The sequence below is a fragment of the Mandrillus leucophaeus genome, unplaced genomic scaffold, assembly GCF_000951045.1.
Source record: "Mandrillus leucophaeus isolate KB7577 unplaced genomic scaffold, Mleu.le_1.0 Scaffold795, whole genome shotgun sequence".
Lineage (NCBI taxonomy): Eukaryota > Metazoa > Chordata > Mammalia > Primates > Cercopithecidae > Mandrillus > Mandrillus leucophaeus.
The window spans coordinates 400,761-418,482 of NW_012108641.1; the positions used below are offsets into that span (position 1 = coordinate 400,761).

Genomic DNA, 17,722 nt, shown 5'->3' on the forward strand with positions numbered 1-17,722 from the left:
AGCAATTCTCCTGCCACAGCCTCCTGAGTGGCTGAGATTACAGGTGCGCACCATGCCTGGCTCATTTTTGTATTTTTAGTAGAGACGGGGTTTCACCATGTTGGCCAGACTGGTCTCGAACTCCTGACCTCAAGTGATCCACCCGCCTCAGCCTCCCAAAGTGCTGGGACTACAGGCCATGCCTGGCCAGCAAGGGTTTTTTTAAGTGCCTGCTTTGTGTCCAGGAAGGTGGCTGACTTGGGATGAGGAGGGGAGATGGTGGAAGACCCTGCCCTGAGGGCGTGACAGTCTAGCCCGGTGGACACAACCAAAAGCTGAATTATGTGTCTCAGACCCCAAGTGGTCAGGAAGCAAAGAGAAGGGGCAGCTCAATTTGGATGGAATAGGGAGGGTGACAGGGTGGCCTTCCTAGCTGGAGAGGGGTTTGAGAGGAAGCCGGAAGTGTGGATGACTGACCAGGCTAGCCAGGAAGGGGAAGCATGCCAGGAAGAGACAAAGGTAGGAACAAGGGCACATAAGCTACTGTGAGTGAATATTTGGGAGTCAATACAGAGAGATGGGCTTCACTCAAGATTCTGAAATAAACGAGTGAGAAAAAGACATAAAGGTGTCAGCTGGTGGAGGGTTTTGATTGCCAGGCTAAAAGGCTTATACAAGACCTGGTGGGAAATAATAATGATGACTATGATCATTATTATAGCTAAAACTGATCTGGTGTTTACTGGCCTAAGCCATACTTCTAGGCACTTCTCTAAGCACATTACAAGTATTAACTCCTTTATGAGAGGGTCAAGTGACATGAAGGAACCGAGTAACTGTCAGGAATAGAGCAATGAAGGGCATTTTTGCAATTAATGGAACTACGGTAGATATATTCTTTGATGATAAGCAGGAAGGTCCCCTCATGGTGGTCCTGAGCTCTCCCCTCCACCCTGGGGACTTAGAAGCAAGGGTGCCTCAGGGTCATTTACCATCAAGTTCTAGTTTCTTCCTCTCCACCTCTTTCTTGTACTCTTCCAACTCCTGGTCAGTGAGTTGGCTGAAGGGGTTGGGCACCGTCTCCTCTGAATCATCTTTGGTATCCTCGTCGCCCTTGGACATCAGCTGGCTCTCTGTAGACTGAAAGTTAACCACAGAGGGTGTGTCGCTCTCTGAACGCCGCAGTTGGGGCGCAGGCCCCAGCTTCCTTTTAGATTCATGTGGCTGCAAGCGGTCTTGCTAGGGACAGCATGGCATGCAGCTCCTTGGAAACGGCTCAGGGCCTCGGGGTAGGGGTTGTTCATTCCTCCCCATTGCTACCTCACCCCTAGACCTAGATTTTTGCAACTAGCTGGATGAATATAGGGGGTCCACAGTCTGCCCCTGAAATAAAATCAAAGGATGCTCCCAAGCAGAAGGAAGACACACCTTTATTGCAATCCCTTCTATGGACACTTCCAAGCCATTACTATGCAAATACAGTTGGTGGCCCAAAGGCAGTCAGCCAAAGCCCAGCAAGCATAGCATTGGCTCAAGCAAGCTTCATGCCAGCCATTCCCCACCACTGCCCTCCCCGCCCGCCCCCACAGCAGTGCAAGCCACAACACACAGCATTAAGTTATATGCACAACACACAGCAGCTTCAGTGCTCTCAGTCCAAACTGTTAGTCCTGTTTCGCACACAGTCGTAAGTGACAAAGGGGCCAAGGTTCCTGAGTCTCAGATCTTCAACCTGCCTGTACCGCAGGTCCCTGCAGGGATAGTGGCAAAATCACTGGGTTTTGCCACCTCTGTGGAGCCCCTGGCTCCAAGGAGCTGACCAGCCGGCCCTTGCATAAGCTTCAGGAATTCTTTGACCCCTCCAGCCCAAGATAGGGACTAAAATTCAGACTCCACAGCCCTTTTTCCTAATTCGGCATCCTCATCTTGGCCTTTGAGGACGCAGCACTCTGAAGCTGAGGAGCAAAGAGAGTGAAGCCAAAGGGAGGTGAGCCTGGAGCCTGCCAGTCCTCCCTGCCCTGGCCCGCCAGGTCTTCTGGCCCCTGGGTCCCTTCCAAAAGGGAGGCCACAGCAGGCCTAATGTAGGGAATCACGGAGTCAACCGAGAATCCAAGACCAAAAACCCAAGAAGAGGGACTCTGAGAAGAGCACTTGGTATACATGGCAGGGGAGATTTTTGTTTGTTTTTTAAGTTTTGCTTATTGTACTAAACTCTCACCTCCCCCCAGAACATGGCTATTTCTATCCTTGACCCTACGGGATGTTCAGTGTTCCCCATCTTGGCTGAGTTGGGGTTGAGGGGAGGAAGGTGTGATGATGCAACTTTTGCACTTCTCCTGCCAACGGGCACCCACCCTGTGGGCTGCAGTCTTGATCTGAAATCACTGCATCACCACAATTTGCCCTGTAGAGAGGAACATTTCCTGTATTTCCCCGAGTTTTACTGCTAAGGAAAATGTCATGTCCATTGCTACCTTGCAAGGAGCAGCGGTGATTTCAAGCACATGCCAGAATTCTGAACTTCACCCATTTTGCTAAGCACTAGACAAAACACTGTTCTATCTCAAGCACAAAAACAATGACAATACTTTCTAACTCAATGTGGGTTTGTGTGGGCAATCTTGTCCCTTCCCATCCTATAGGAGCATAGGTCTTGTCTTCATGCCCCCTCTCTATGGGTACATGATCATTTTCCCAGAGCTCTGGCTGGATGACATCATACCAGGCACAGAGGTCAGAGACACTCAGGGCTGGGCACACCTGGGAGTCTCCAGCCCCAAGCCTGTGAGTCCCCACTTCATGGGGTAGTAAGGGAGGACAGAGTGGAGTTCCACGGCAGGAGGTACGGAAGCTGGCCGCATCACTCCTGTGGGCAGGCTGGGTTGCTGTTCCCCTGCCCAGTGCCCACCAGGGCCATCAGACATTGTCCTCCCTGGTCCTCACAGCACCCCTGTGAGGTGGGCCTCCATTCTGCAGCAAGAGCACCAGCACCCAAGATCACAGGGGAAGGTGGGTATGAGGACTCAAGGGTCCTGCAGCCCAGCCCCAGGCACAGAAGACCCCGAAGGCAAACATGTTTCCCCGCCAGTCAGGGGCAGCCTCTGCTGTACCGGGCTTCGGCTCTTCTCGGCAATGACACTCGCCAGGAGCTGGGACTGAGGTCCCGCTGACTTCACATCTTGTCGGTTTTGTTCTCGAATCTGTGTGGAAAGGGGAGAGGGAGAGTGAGCTGGCTGTTCGGGGTCAGCGTGGAGTTTGGGAGGGGGCATACTGGTGTGCCTGGGGTCTGGAAAGGTCCTCCAGCGGTGTGGGAGCCTGTCTCCTACCATAATGCAATCCTTGCAGTCTAAGCGGGGGCCTCCAAGTCTGTTCCAGGGTGAATTAGCAATTTATGTAAAGCACCAGATTTTCATGAAACCAGAAGGAGCTGTAAACTATGAAAAGTAAAATGAGGCATAGTTGATCCTAAGAAGCCCATGAGGAATTTGTTTTAAATACAGATTCTAGGCACCCACCCCCTCCCACCATTGAATCTGAATGTCTGGGGAGAGGGGAAAGGGAAGGAGGGTGGTAGAGGAGGGTGACCCAGGAATCTAAACTTTCAACAAGTGCTGTAGGGTATCCAGGCCCACACACTGCAACACTATCCTGTGAGTGATCTGACCTGTTAGAGGTGCCTGCTACAACTGCAGTTTTAAAGTAACATTAAAAATATACGCAAGTGAACTGTCAGGCAAAGATCCAGAAACAAACACAGTGATCTTGAAACATTGCAAATAAACCAAAAGGAAAATGGTATAAAATTCATTAAAACTCAGTTTGTGGGCAGGCCTTTCAGACACAGCGGATGTGTAAACCAAGCCCCGCTCTAGGTAAAGGGTTACGGGACCACATGAGTACGGCGCTTAGCACGACACCTGGGCCATGGTCAGTCAATGGTAGTTTCCCTCTCCTGTGAGGCATGTGAGATTGTGAGATGTCAGCAAGTTAGGCACATCCTGGGAACTCAGCTCCCGTTTGCGGGACTTGAGACCCCCAATGTGGGAGAAGAAAGAGTGGGATAAACGGCCTCCACTTACCTTGTTCCTCATCTCCAGCACTTCCTGGGGGTCGGTATAGAGAGGCACAAATTGGTTTGGGTTTTCGATGCGAATCGGCATGCCACTGCTGGATTTCTCCACCTCGTCAGCCTTCATCCACTGTACAAACACAAGGCCATGGGGCTGAGGTGAGGGAACAGGCCCATGCATCCTCCCTGGTGGTCCACCCATGAGATCTGGGCCCAACGGCCTGCGTGGAAGGTCAGCAAGCCTACTCATAGACACTCTCTCTTCTTCGGCATCTTTGATGTCTGTCTCCAGGAGCAGAGAAGGGCAACAGATGACCCAATTACCAATGAAGGCCCTCAGGCCAAAGGTCGGCTATAAAGAACGTCCAAGAGTCGGGGTCAGAACCTTGGGAAACAGCTTTGACACACAGGCAACCATTTGGGCTTCAGTATTAGGTAACTTGATTTGAGTTTGGAGAGCTTCATATTGTTTGTTTGTTTGTTTGTTTTTTGAGACGGAGTCTCCCTCTGTTGCCCAGGCTGGAGTGCAGTGGCGCGATCTCGGCTCATTGCAAGCTCCGCCTCCCGGGTTCACGTCATTCTCCTGCCTCAGCCTCCTGAGTAGCTGGGACTACAGGTGCCCACCACCACGCCTGGCTAATTTTTTTGTGTTTTTAGTAGAGATGGGGTTTCACCGTGTTAGCCAGGATGGTCTCGATCTCCTGACCTCGTGATCTGCCTGCCTCAGCCTCCCAAAGTGCTGGGATTACAGGCATGAGCCACCGAGGAGAGCTTCATATTGTTTTATGAAGAGCTATTCTGTTTGGCTATTGGCTACTTTTATGTTAAAGAGAAATTGAGAGCCTGTGGGTGGGGAGAGGGAGAGAAAAGGTAACTTCATAGAAGTGGCTGTACAGCCTGCCTCCTGGACTTGCATCAGATCTGAAGTCCCAATGTTAAATGCTCCTCCCTTGAATTTCCCAGAAGCCCCCTGTGGATGTGGGAGAAAGAAACACAAACCAACTGGTTCTGCGTCATGTGCCTGGCCCAACTGCCTTCTGGAGAAATCTGCTCCTTAGATCCAAAAACTCAGGCAGAGGTCAAGGAGGAAGCGGTCAGGGGCTCAGTGGGCCTGAGCAGCTGCTCCCAGAGGCCAAATAGGAAGCCCAAAGAGGATGCTACTGACCTGGGGCAGGAGAGGTTTGTTCTGTTCCCGTTTTAAAACTGCTTCATCCTGCAAATGCAGCCTGCCCCTCTCTGCCCGGGTCTGTCCTGGGCTCCCCCTTACCGTGGTCTTGGGTCGGGGGCTGCCCATGCTCCTCTGGACCTCATCAGCCACATTGACCCGCAGGTAGGTGTTGGGCGTGTTGAGCCAGCGGGTCTTCTCCTTCTGCTGCTTCTGGGCATGCTGTCGCAGGGCGGGCACTGGGGCACCATCCTCCTCAAACACGAAGGCTGTGACCGTGGCTGGAATCTCCACCTCACTTTTGTGTTTGGTTTTCTCTTGAACAAAGGGGTGGCGGTACGTGTAGCCCGTTCTGTAGCCCTAAAAAGGACAAAAACAGAACCACTTATGGGGTGAGAAAAAAGGCCTCTACATGCACATACACGCACACACACCTTTCCTTCCATCTGCTTAAAGGACTCTTCATGTAAACCCAAATCTCCATTAAACAATCTAGGCTTTCCACTCTTCTGGTATATTTCAGAACTGTTCCCTCCTCCTGGTCCCCTAACCCCTCTCTTTCTCTGCCCCAACAAGTCCTCTGATCTGGGCTGAGAAAATCCCTAGACCTTTGTGGACCAGACAGACAGAGCTCCTCATCCAAATGGAGCCATAGATTTCCTCTGGTCCAGTGGCTCCCAGCCCTGGCCGCACACTGGAATCACTGGGGGAGCTTCACACAAACACTGACGTCTGGGCCCTGATGCAGAGTTGCCCATTGAATCAGATCATGGCGTGGCCTGGGCTACAGGATCTTTAAAAGCTTCCCAGCTGATTTACTAGTCACCCCTCCTTTCCTTGACTCTGAAGCTTCTTAACAATTTCCTTCTAAGAACCCTGAAAGCAGACTCAAGAACATTCCTGTCTCCTAAGCAAGGCCACGTCCCTCAAAGCTGGAGCTGACTGCTTCTTGGAGAGAACAAACATTCTGGAATCCTGGCAGCTGTTGGAGCAATATTCAACTCTCCTGGTCTTCTTTTATTTTTAAATTAAAATGGCATTAAGGTATCTTTCTGATTATAAAGGAAACACAGATCCATGTAGAAAAATTAAGCGAAATAAAGAAATAAGGAAAAAACTGAATTTTATGCAAACTCCCACTCCAGAGACAACCACTAAAAACCTTTCCAGTCTTATCTCTATGCATACGCATGTGTGTCCATGTATGTTTGATACTAGTAAAATGGATATTTCCAATCACATATAATGGCTACTTAACTATTTTCCTTTGTAAATTGTTTATGTTCTCAGCCCATTTTTCTTTTTTTTTTTTTTTTTCGCTCTGTCACCCAGGCTGGAGTGCAGTGGCCGGATCTCGGCTCACTGCAAGCTCTGCCTCCCGGGTTTATGCCATTCTCCTGCCTCAGCCTCCCGAGTAGCTGGGACTACAGGTGCCCGCCACCTCGCCTGGCTAGTTTTTTTGTATTTTTTTTCAGTGGAGACGGGGTTTCACCGTGTTAGCCAGGATGGTCTCGATCTCCTGACCTCGTGATCCGCCCGTCTCGGCCTCCCAAAGTGCTGGGATTTACAGGCTTGAGCCACCGTGCCCGGCCTCAGCCCATTTTTCTATTGATGTTTCTCTTTTTCACATTGATTTGTAAGCTCTGTAAATTAAGAATATTAATTTTTTCACTATCATAGATGGTGAAAATATTTGCCTCCATACTTTGTCTTTTACCTTGTTTATGGCGGGGGAGTGGTTTATAGAAATGCACATTTTGAATTGTTTAATATCTTATCTATCAATATTTGTCATGATTGCAGACTTTTCTGCCGTGCTTGATAGGTCTTCCCTAACACAAGGGTATCAAAAACATAAATCTATGTTTTTTAATACCCCTATGAGTTCACTTTTTATGTTTACCATTTTGATAAACCAGGAATTTATCTTGTTGAAATAAATGAAGTAGCAATCTGCCTCAGTTTTCTTTCCCAGATGGCAAGTAGTCTATCTTTCCCCCACTGATTTATAAAGTGCCTGTTTTTCCTGTGTTAAATTCTCATATATTTTGGATCTATTTCTGGATTCTCTAAGCTGTCGCGTTGTTTTGCACGTCCATTTTGCTAGTGCCATGCCATTTAGTTGCTAAAGTTTTATCACACTTTGTCATGGTGGAATTAGTATTCCTAATTACTTTTATTTTTGTAACATTGTCCTAGCCATCCTGAATTTCACATGGAAGGGCATTTTGTCAAGTCCTTGTATCTTCCCTCATTTTTGAAAGAAATCCATTGAGTTTACTGATTAATTTTGGGGAAGTAACGTCTTTACCCTATTGAAGCTTTCTAACCAAGAATAAATTATAGCTCTTCACTGACTTCAGGTTTTCTCTGATGTCTATTAATAAAGTTTTATGGTTTTAAAAAATGGATTCTGCTTTTTAATATTTTATGATTGTACTCCATTTGCAAATAGGATTATTTTCTCCCATTATTATATTTTCAAAGTAGTTAATGTTAAGACACAAAAACTTCTGATTTTTGTATATATTTGCATAATTGACCACCTTAAACTGAAATCACCTTTGCAAAATTATGACAGTAAGATAAGTAAGATATGACACGGCTGACTCTGTCTTGCTTCTAGCCTCACAAGCTGGCTGGCTTTGCTCATTCCTGGATGTGAGCCAAGCCAACTTCAGGAGAAATTTAGTTTATAGTGTAAACGATGACAGCCCTTCCCAAAAACTAAATTGCCCTTGTAAAACTAATGAAAGACCACCAAGTTAGGAAGAGGAAAGGGGCCTGAATTTTCTAAGATGTAGGCATAGTTAAATAATTACCAGCCATTATTCCAGAGGTCACACGATTTACAACTTCCCCAGTTACTCCTGTAAATAATATCACTATTGTAGAACCTAAGATTGGCCTTTGGAGATATCTTTTCAGGCTTTTGCATTTCTGACAACTGGGACTCGGTCAGTCCTGTGGCCCCACCCATAGGCAGACTCAGTGCACAAGCACCATATTCCACACTCCTATAACTGTATCCCCAACCAATCAGCAGTACCCATACCTTAGCCCTCTACCCACTAAACTATCTTTGAATCTTCCTGGCACAGTGGCTCACACCTGTAATTTCAGCACCTTGGGAGGCTGAGACAGGTGGGTCACTTGAGCCCAAGAGTTTAAGACCAGGAATCTTTGAAAAACCCCCTTTGAAAAATCCCTAACCTCTGAGGCTTCAGTGAGATTGATTTGAGTCTATCTCCTGCATGGTGTGGCCAGGCTCGCATCAGTTAAACTCTTTCTTTACTGTAATGCCATGGTCTCTGTGAAATGATTTTGCTTGTGTAATGGGCAGGAAGAACCCATCAGGTGGTTATAAAAGTATTCTCATTATTTCTAATATTTTTTTCAGTTGATTTTTTTTTGGACTTTATAGGCATGTAACCACATTATCTGTAAATAATAATTTCCTTTCCTTTAAAAGATTTATACCTCTTTTTTTTTTTTTTTTTTTTTTTGAGACGGAGTCTCGCTCTGCTGCCCAGGCTGGAGTGCAGCGGTGTGATTTCAGCTCACTGCAAGCTCTGCCTCCTGGGTTCACGCCATTATCCTGCCTCAGCCTCCCGAGTAGCTGGGACTACAGGCACCCACCACCACGCCCAGCTAATATTTTGTATTTTTAGTACAGACAGGGTTTCACCATGTTAGCCAGGATGGTCTTGATCTCCTGACCTCGTGATCCACCCGCCTCAGCCTCCCAAAGTGCTGGGATTACAGGCGTGAAAATATTTATACCTCTTATGCTTCATTGCCTTGGATTGAATTCCAGTATTATTCTAGAATGATATTAAATAATAGTGCTATGACCAAGAATAATTGTTTTGTTTAAAAGTTTAATAGGCACATGCCACCATGCCTGGCTATGTTTTGTATTTTTTGTAGAGACAGAGTCTTGCTATGTTGCCCAGGCTGGTCTTGAACTCCTGGGCTTAAGTGATCCACCTGTCTCGGCCTCCCAAGGTGCTGAGATTACAGAAGTGAGCCACCATACTGGACAGATCAAAAGTTTTTATCCTTTGATGCTTCAATATCATGAAATACATTTAAAAGATTTATAGATTGATATTATTAAGCCATCACTGAATTCTAAGAATGAGCTACCAGTTATTGTATATTATTATTCTACTATTAGGCTTGATACTATTTACTAGTTTTCACGCAGCATTTTTCATCAACGTTCAAAGAAAAATTGGTCTAATTATGTTACAATTATTATGGCTTAGTATTCTTTTTTCACTCCTCTCTGAAATAGTTTAAATAACAGAATTATCTGTGTCTTAAAGGTTGGAAAGAATTCTTGTTGAAACCATCTAGTCATGGTGCTTTCTTTAGGCAGAGATTACTCAGCATACAAATGTTAATGGGAGTTGTATTTTCACTGTGGATTGTACCTTTCATTATTATAAAGTGGCCCTCATGGTCAGCCTAGTAACAAAGTAGAGATGATTTGGAGGAACCGAAGGCAGGGAGAAATGTATTCATTATTGCAATAACCTTGACATGATAAAGAAGGCCCAAGATGGTAGCAGTGAGGATGAGAAAAATGAATCAGACGGAACATTATAAACAGAGTTCATCTTTCACTTCTCTGAGCAATCTAAGAAGTTACAGCCTCTTATGCAATTAGCTCCTCATTGCATATGCTTTCCTCTTGTTCCTGAATTGTCACCTGTTTATATCCCATATTTCAGCTAAATTGTTAGCCCTTAGAAGACGAAAGTATGTCTTAAATTTTTTTTTGTATCTTTTGAAGAGCCAGCCCACTCCTAGACACATGCTAGTTTAATTCGTTACATGATTGATTAGTTCATTTATTCACTCCAATAGGATATTGTTACAAAGGTGCTGCCTAGGATTAAGAAAATTAGTAGTATTATGTGTTTTCTGCATTAAAAGTCATGAAATGGACAGAAAGACAAAATTAACTATATAAAAGATATGAGCAAAGCCCCAGTATAAGATAGGCTCTGTGTCCTGGTTTTTACTGGACTATGACCTTTTTTGTTTTTTGAGATGGAGTCTCACTCTGTCACCCGGACTAGAGTGCAGTGGCACAATCTCAGCTCACTGCAACCTTCACCTCCCGGGTTCAAGCAATTCTCCTGCCTCAGCCTCCCGAGCAGCTGGGACTACAGGTGTGTGCCACCAAGCCCAGCTAATTTTTTGTTTTTTTGTTTTCTTTTTTTTCTTTAGTAGAGCCGGGGTTTCACTGCATTAGTCAGGCTGGTCTCAATCTCCTGACCTCGTGATCTGCCTGCCTCGGCCTCCCAAAGTGCTGGGATTACAGGTGTGAGCCACTGCGCCCGGCCTAGACTACAACTTTTCATAGAGGACTCTGCAGATATGACAACGTCCACAGCACTTAGTTGGTGGTGGCAAAGTCCACAGTTTACAAAAATTCAACTACTATTAGAATAACCACACATTCTAAATCAAATTTCCCATCAACGAGGCTTCAACAACCTAACTGTGATGCTGGCCGTTCTTGTGCCCGCCCGATGCCTTGTAATTCCTAGTTCCAGGGGGCTAAGCCTCAATGGACTGGTCTGGAAGGGCAATGTCAGCAGACTCACCAGGTTGTCCAGCATCCTCATGAGGGCCTCAAACTCATGCTCCCCCAGTCGGCTCTTCTGCATAGGCCCAAAGGTGCTCCCGGCCCACTGCACAGAGCCCACCTCGTGGGGCCGGTGCTTCTCCTGCTCCAGGAGGATGAGGTTCTCCACTCCCCCGGCACTGGACAGAGCCGACACCTGTAGCAAAGAGCAGAGAGCCCTCAGCCCATGTGCACACGAGTACCCTGCACTTATGTATGCTCCTATATGTGATGAGAGAGTGGGGAGTCACAGAGGAGAACTTAGAGGCCAAACTGAGAAAGAGCCACCCACATTTGATAGGCATGCACCCATTTCCAAGAAAAGAGCTATTAGTTTATTTCCTGATGCCAGTTCTTAGAGATTATAAAGAAGGAAATAGCAAGCGTTAAACCTTAAGACTCAAACAAAACAGAGGACTTAAAGTTACCTGGGATACAGATTAACCTAGAATTGTGATTATATCTAGGGAGGGAGGGAAGATGAGACTGGAAAGGACTTCAAAGGGGACTTCAGTTCTTGTTTGTAATATTTTGTTTCTTCAAGATTTGAAGCCAGAGGTTATGAATATGTTTGATCTGAGTGGTAAGTATGGGTGTCTATTATGTTAGTCTCTGCATTTTTCTGTATGTTTGAAATATCTCCGATGTTTTTTATTTTTATTTTGAGACAGGGTCTCTGTTGCCCAGGCTGGAGGGCAGTGTCACAATCTCAGCTCACTGCAGCCTTAACCTCCCAGGCTTAAGCTATCCTCTCACCTCAGCCTCCTGAGTAGCTGTGACTACAGATGTGCACCACCACACCCAGCTAATTTTTGTATTTTTAGTAGAGATGGAGTCTTACCCTGTTGCCCAGGCTGGTCTCGAACCCCTGGGCTCAAGCAATCTACCTGCCTTGGCCTCCCAATGTGCTGGGATTACAGGCATGAACCACCATGGCTGACCTCTCCTATATATTTTTTAAAGTCACTTGAAAGAAATAGGCTGGCTCCCAAGCCAATGAAATTTATTTGTAACCTCATGGGATGAATTCACAGGTCCAAAGGAAGAATACATTCTCCACAATGGGGTTAGTCAGTCAAGGAAGCCCAGAAAAAGGAGACAGATAAAATGCCTACAGCCAAGCGCTGTGCAGGGGTGACAGTTCTCACTCATGGACTTAGATTGTCTGTCCCATTGTCAAGGCTACATGGGGAGGGCAATGCAAGTGGTTGTAGGCAATGGACTCTGAGTATTAGGATAAGAGGTGTGTGTATACAGTAGGCAATTTTAGAATGATCCTAAAAAACACTCATTAATCTAACAAATCCTCTTATTTTTTTAATTCCATGCTCATCTAATGGTACATTCTATTTACCCTCATGTATCTACTACTCAGATATAATTGGTTAGGGTCTGGCTTCCTGGATGATAAATCCAGCTACATAAAGGGACAGTGGCTTGTGAATATTCCAGGTGGTGAGACAGGTGTTTTGCACTGCACATTATTATGTTAGCATTCCGAATAAGATATGATATCCCGTGTTAGCCTGCTTGTTATGGGAAACTGCTTTAATTACACAAACTTTCAGTACTTTTATGACAGTTACTTTTTACTGGAAATGAAAAAATCCAGTTTAACCTGCTGACAAATACAGGTCTATGAACCCAAGAGGATCAGCGACAGACCTTAGAGTGTGTTAAATTCATCATTTAACAAATGCCCCTGTGCTACTTCTCTGAGGTCAGCCAGGCAGCCTTCCCAGGTGACCCCTGTCACCCTGTGAAGAGAAGGAAGCAAGAATATTATCTACGCCCTTCTCATCCAAGCCATGCGTCTAGCGGAGGACAGACAGACCTCTCCCACTGCCCCTCACAGCCCTGGTGAGGCAGCGCTTCTCCAGGTAATGTTTAAGGGCACGGACCTAGGCACCAGGCTGCCTGGGTTTGAATCCTGGCTCTGCCACTTACCAACTATGTGACTTTTAGCAGCTATTTACCATCTGTGTGCCTCAGTTTCCTCTAAAATGAAAATAGCAGTACCTACCTTATGAGAAGTCTTTAAGGTAATACATCTAAAGCACTTAGTGTAGCACCTGGTACATATGGGGTGCCATATAAATGTTCTGATGAATGAATTTTGAGAAGTGCTATTCCCTGGGGACCCATACTTAACGGAGAAGAAGAGAGGGAGAGACTGCCCACAACCTTGTAAGAGCTGCCTCCTCCCACCTCCCTCTTCCTCCCCCGGTTTCCATGGTGACGGGTAGCAGATGGAGAAGAACTGCCTGAGCTTCTTCCCATCTGCCTGTCGGCAGAGCAGGGAGCTGCCATTCTCAGTGGGGGATGACCCAGTTTCCCGGAACCCCAAATTGATGGGGAGCAGAGAGAATACCATCCCCAGGAGAAATAAATAGGCTCTCAGCCTTGAACTGCTAACATGACCATAGCCACGTTCGCTTGTTTGCCAAGGTCACCAAGGGAGAAAACTTGGCCCACAATGGAAACAGAGCTTCAGTGCTGGCCGCTTCACCCAAAAATGACCTGGCCAGGGCTGTGCTCCCAGCGGCACCTGCAGTCACCGTTACCTAGGCTCTTCATGCCCTGATCCGCCCACGCCTCCTCTAGGTTTTCCTGCTTTTTTCTTCCACATCTTCCAGCTCTATTCCCGCCTCTAGAAGCCTCTCTGCTCTACTAGCAGGGAGGAAAAAAAAGGTCACTGGAGCTTTCCCGGGGTTATCCGTCTGCATTGCCTGAGGTCCTGTAACAAGGTCTCAGCAAACCAGTCCTGAAAAGAAAGTGACAGCAACTGGGGGAGTAGGGCTGTGAGGTACAGAAGCCCGCAGTTCTGCCCTTTACACTGTCCAGAAACTGTTTCTGGGGGCCTGCACCCTGGGAGAGGCGTACTTTACCATGTGGGGTGGTGCGACACGTGGGCATCCCTCTCCATTCATTTTTAGGGCTGAGCTATCTTTGCAGAGATGATGTTTTTACAGGAGATATTTTCTTATTGAAGACTCTTCTCCCGAAGGAAGATAGGGAGCTCTTAAGAGTTCAGATGTGGGAAAGGGAGAGTAGCTTCCCTGTATCCCAGAGGCTCCACCAGATTCTTCCACCAGTCAGTGGTCAGAGCTCAGGGCCAGAATCTTTGGTTGGGCAGCAGGGGGGGCACCACATCACATCAGAAAGGCACCAGCTGGGTCTGTGTCCACCTGCTCCTGTTCTGACCACTGCCTCTAACACTTCCTCATCATTATCTTCACAGCTGTCCTCACCACATATCCTCTAAAAATGACTGAAAAGGTCCCACTGCAGAGCCTCCACCAGTGACGTTTCCAGGCAGATCTCAATCTCCCCAGAGTACCTCCAAGAGAAAGACCTCTTCCTCTGGGTGGTGCTCTGCCTAGGCCGGCCAGGAGAGGGCGGACAGGACACCAAGGGGTTGGGCAAAGAGCTGACTCATCCAGGAGCAACGGGCCTCTATATGTCAGTTGAGTCCTAAAAATATCATCAGCAACACCCCTCTTTGCGTCCTCACAGCAACTCGCTGGGCCCCATGTCTACAGTTGAGGAGACAGAGGCTCAAGCAAGGCAAGTCCTCTATCCAAGGGCACACAGCCCAGAGTGGGGAGAATGGAGCCCGGTCAGCCTGGTCTGGTTAATAAGGTCTTTTCAGGGTTGTGCAAGGCCCCCTAACTGCTCCTGACCAACTTGCCACATTGAAAAGTGTGTGGTTGGCTTATCCAACACCACCTTGTCTATACAACTACAGGTTTGTGGCCGGGCGTGGTGGCTCACGCCTGTAATCCCAGCACTTTGGGAGGCCGAGGCAGGTGGATCACGAGGTCAGGAGATCAAGACCATCCTGGTTAACACGGTGAAACCCCGTCTCTACTAAAAATACAAAAAATTAGCCGGGCCTGGTGGCAGATGCCTGTAGTCCCAGCTACTCAAGAGGCTGAGGCAGAAGAATGGCGTGAACCTGGGAGGCGGGGCTTGCAGTGAGCTGAGATTGTGCCACTGCACTCCAGCCTGGGCAACAGAGCAACACTCCACCTCAAAAAAAAAAATCCAGATGTAGGCTGGATGAGGTGGTGCATGCCTGTAATCCTAGCACTTTGGGAGGCCAAGGCGGGTGGATCACCTGAGGTCAGGAGTTCGAGACTGGTCTGACCAACATGGTGAAACCCCATCTCTACTAAATATAAAAAGTTAGCTGGGCGTGGTGGCGCATGTCTGTAATCTCAACTACTTGGGAGGCTAAGGCAGGAGAATCGCTTGAACCCGGGAGGTGGAGGTTGCAGTGAGCCGAGATAGCACCACTGCACTCCAGTCTGGGCAACAAGAGCAAAATTCCATCTCAAAAAAAAAAAAAGAAAAGAAAAAAAAAATCTAGATGCGGAGATTACACTTTCAATCTAGGTCACATATTTCCACAAGATTTAATTTTTTTTTTTTTTTTTTTTTTTGAGACAGGATCTCGCTCTATCACCCAGGCTGGAATGCAGTGGTACCATCACAGCTCACTGTAGTCTTGACCTTGGAGGCTCAAGCAATTCTCCTGACTCAGTCTCCTGAGTCGCTAGGACCACAGGTGCTGCCAACCACACCCAGCTAATTTATTATATTTAGTAGAGACAAGGTTTCACTGTGTTGCACAGGCTAGTCTGGAACTCCTGGGTGGGAGGATTGCTTGAACGCAGGAGGTTGAGGCATCAGTGAGCCATGCTGGTGCTGGCTGGGTGACAGAGTGAGACCCTGTCTCTGGAAATAAAACAGTTATCCTTGGTGTAAGGAGCAACAATTAAAATAACATTAATCTAGGCCAGGCCCGGTGGTTCATGCCTGTAATCCTAGCACTTTGGGAGGCCGAGGTGGGCAGATCATTTGAGGTCAGGCATTCAAGACCAGCCTGGCCAACATGGTGAAACCCCATCTCTACTAAAAACACAAAAATTAGCCAGGCATAGTGGTGGGCACCTGTAATCCCCGCTACTCAGGAGGCTAAGGCAGGAGAACTGCTTGAACCCAGGAGGCGGAGGATGCAGTGAGTCGAGATCAGGCCATTACACTCCAGCGTGGGTGACAGAGTGAGACTCTGTCTCAAAAACAAAACAAAAAGATTAAACTCTTCTCCTTGTTGCTATGAGGTAATGTAGAAAATAGGCCTAGAGGCCGGGCACGGTGGCTCGCGCCTGTAATCCCAGCACTTTGGGAGGCCGAGGCAGGTGGATCACGAGGTCAGGAGATCAAGACCATCCTGGTTAACACGGTGAAACCCCGTCTCTACTAAAAATACAAAAAATTAGCCGGGCCTGGTGGCAGATGCCTGTAGTCCCAGCTACTAGGGAGGCTGAGGCAGGAGAACGGCGTGAACCCGGGAGGTGGAGCTTGTAGTGAGCCAAGATCGTGCCACTGCACTCCAGCCTGAGTGACAGAGCGAAACTACGTCTCAAAAACAAAAACAAAAACAAAAACAAAAAAAACAAAAAACAACTACAGGTTTGTCTGTTTTCCTACTGCTTCTCCACCAACTCCTCTAGGGGGTTCCCTGATCACTGACACGCCTGTCATCTCCATCCCTTCCCAGTTAGGGATTCCATGACAGCTTCCTGGACATCACTTGGGGTTGCCCTGGCTGTTAAGGCTGCCACATCAACACTCCGATTGGCCTGCTTTCCGCTTCTCTTTCTGGACTTGACCACGTTCCTGGCCTTTGCGAACCAACCCCCTCCCCTCAAAAAAAAAAACAAAACCTACCTGTGTGTCCGTTGGGCATAGGTGCAAACAGGCTATACCCCATGTAACATATGAGCATGGTAAAAAATTTCTATGCCTTATTACAGTTTCTCCCACTGTCCAGTTGATGAGCCCAGGCAGCTCCCCAGACTGGGCACTGACTCCCAAGAAGTGGGTATTTATTGGTTGTTGCACAATGCTGATACATTTTTCAAAGCCACAGAACTAATCCTAAGTGGGAAACTTCAGGATAAGATGGTGCCAAGGCAGAGAAATAGGGCAAGGCCTTTAGAAGGCTGGCATCAAAAGACTCCCTAAATCACAGCCAACAGGGTCACCACATATGCCCACAGGCCCCTGTCAGAGCTCACTCCTGGGCCCACTTCCCAGGAGAATGTGCTCACCTGTATCTCACATGCAGCCTGCAGGTGAAAAATCTTGTAAAATGCTTCCTCTACGGTGTCACCCAGAGCAACCACTCCATGGTTTCTTAGCACCAGGATCTGTAGAGGAATAAACAGTCCATTAAAACCTTAAGTCTTCTAAACTTTAGTTAAGAGGGAGAGGTTTTTCATTTTATTTAGATCAACTTCCACAACCAATCCCAGGGCCCCTTCTCCCAACTCCTTGTTTATGTTCTCTAATCAAATACCCGAAAGCTACCCGATATGGGATTTTAACTCAAAGCATCTACCCTGAGAAACTGAAAAGGCATTTTAAAACTGGGACTAAATAGCTTGATCAATTTCTTTAGGCAAAGCCTGGGTTTTTAGGCATTTTAAAAATTGAAATTGAAAAGGCATTTTAAAACAGACTAAATAGCCTGGTCATTTCTTTAGGCAATGCTTGGGTTTTTAGGCCTTAGAAAGCTTAGAAGTTTGAAAAACTGGTGTGCGTATTAAAGTGAATAAAATTATTTGTTGTCCAATACAAAGTTCCCACCTCAAAAGCCATCTCTTGCTCCTGTGACTTAGTCGATGTGGGAGTCAAAGCCCCAGGGGGCAGTTCTCTGAGCGGTGGCCCGGCAGAAACAGGTGAGCCACATCACCGCTCTGGGCCTTAGGTTTCTGCACCATAAACTCAATGAGGCCCTGTCAGCTCTGAGATCTCACAGCTCTAGAAAGAGGCCACAGTGACCTTCTAATCTAACTCA

At 47.1% G+C, this 17,722-nt stretch overlaps 1 protein-coding gene across 1 annotated transcript in view; it reads right to left on the reverse strand.

The window, feature by feature from the left end:
* Nucleotides 1–17,722, reverse strand: part of LOC105529956 (beta-adducin-like) — a 32,642-nt gene that overhangs the window by 13,460 nt on the left and 1,460 nt on the right. The window contains exons 2-7 of the mRNA XM_011967253.1: nucleotides 16,974–17,072; nucleotides 10,835–11,011; nucleotides 5,316–5,573; nucleotides 4,059–4,178; nucleotides 3,090–3,179; nucleotides 972–1,119 (exon numbers count right to left, since the gene is read on the reverse strand). Of these exons, the coding sequence (XP_011822643.1) occupies nucleotides 972–1,119; nucleotides 3,090–3,179; nucleotides 4,059–4,178; nucleotides 5,316–5,573; nucleotides 10,835–11,011; nucleotides 16,974–17,072 (892 nt within the window). The remainder of the gene's footprint in view (nucleotides 1–971; nucleotides 1,120–3,089; nucleotides 3,180–4,058; nucleotides 4,179–5,315; nucleotides 5,574–10,834; nucleotides 11,012–16,973; nucleotides 17,073–17,722) is intronic.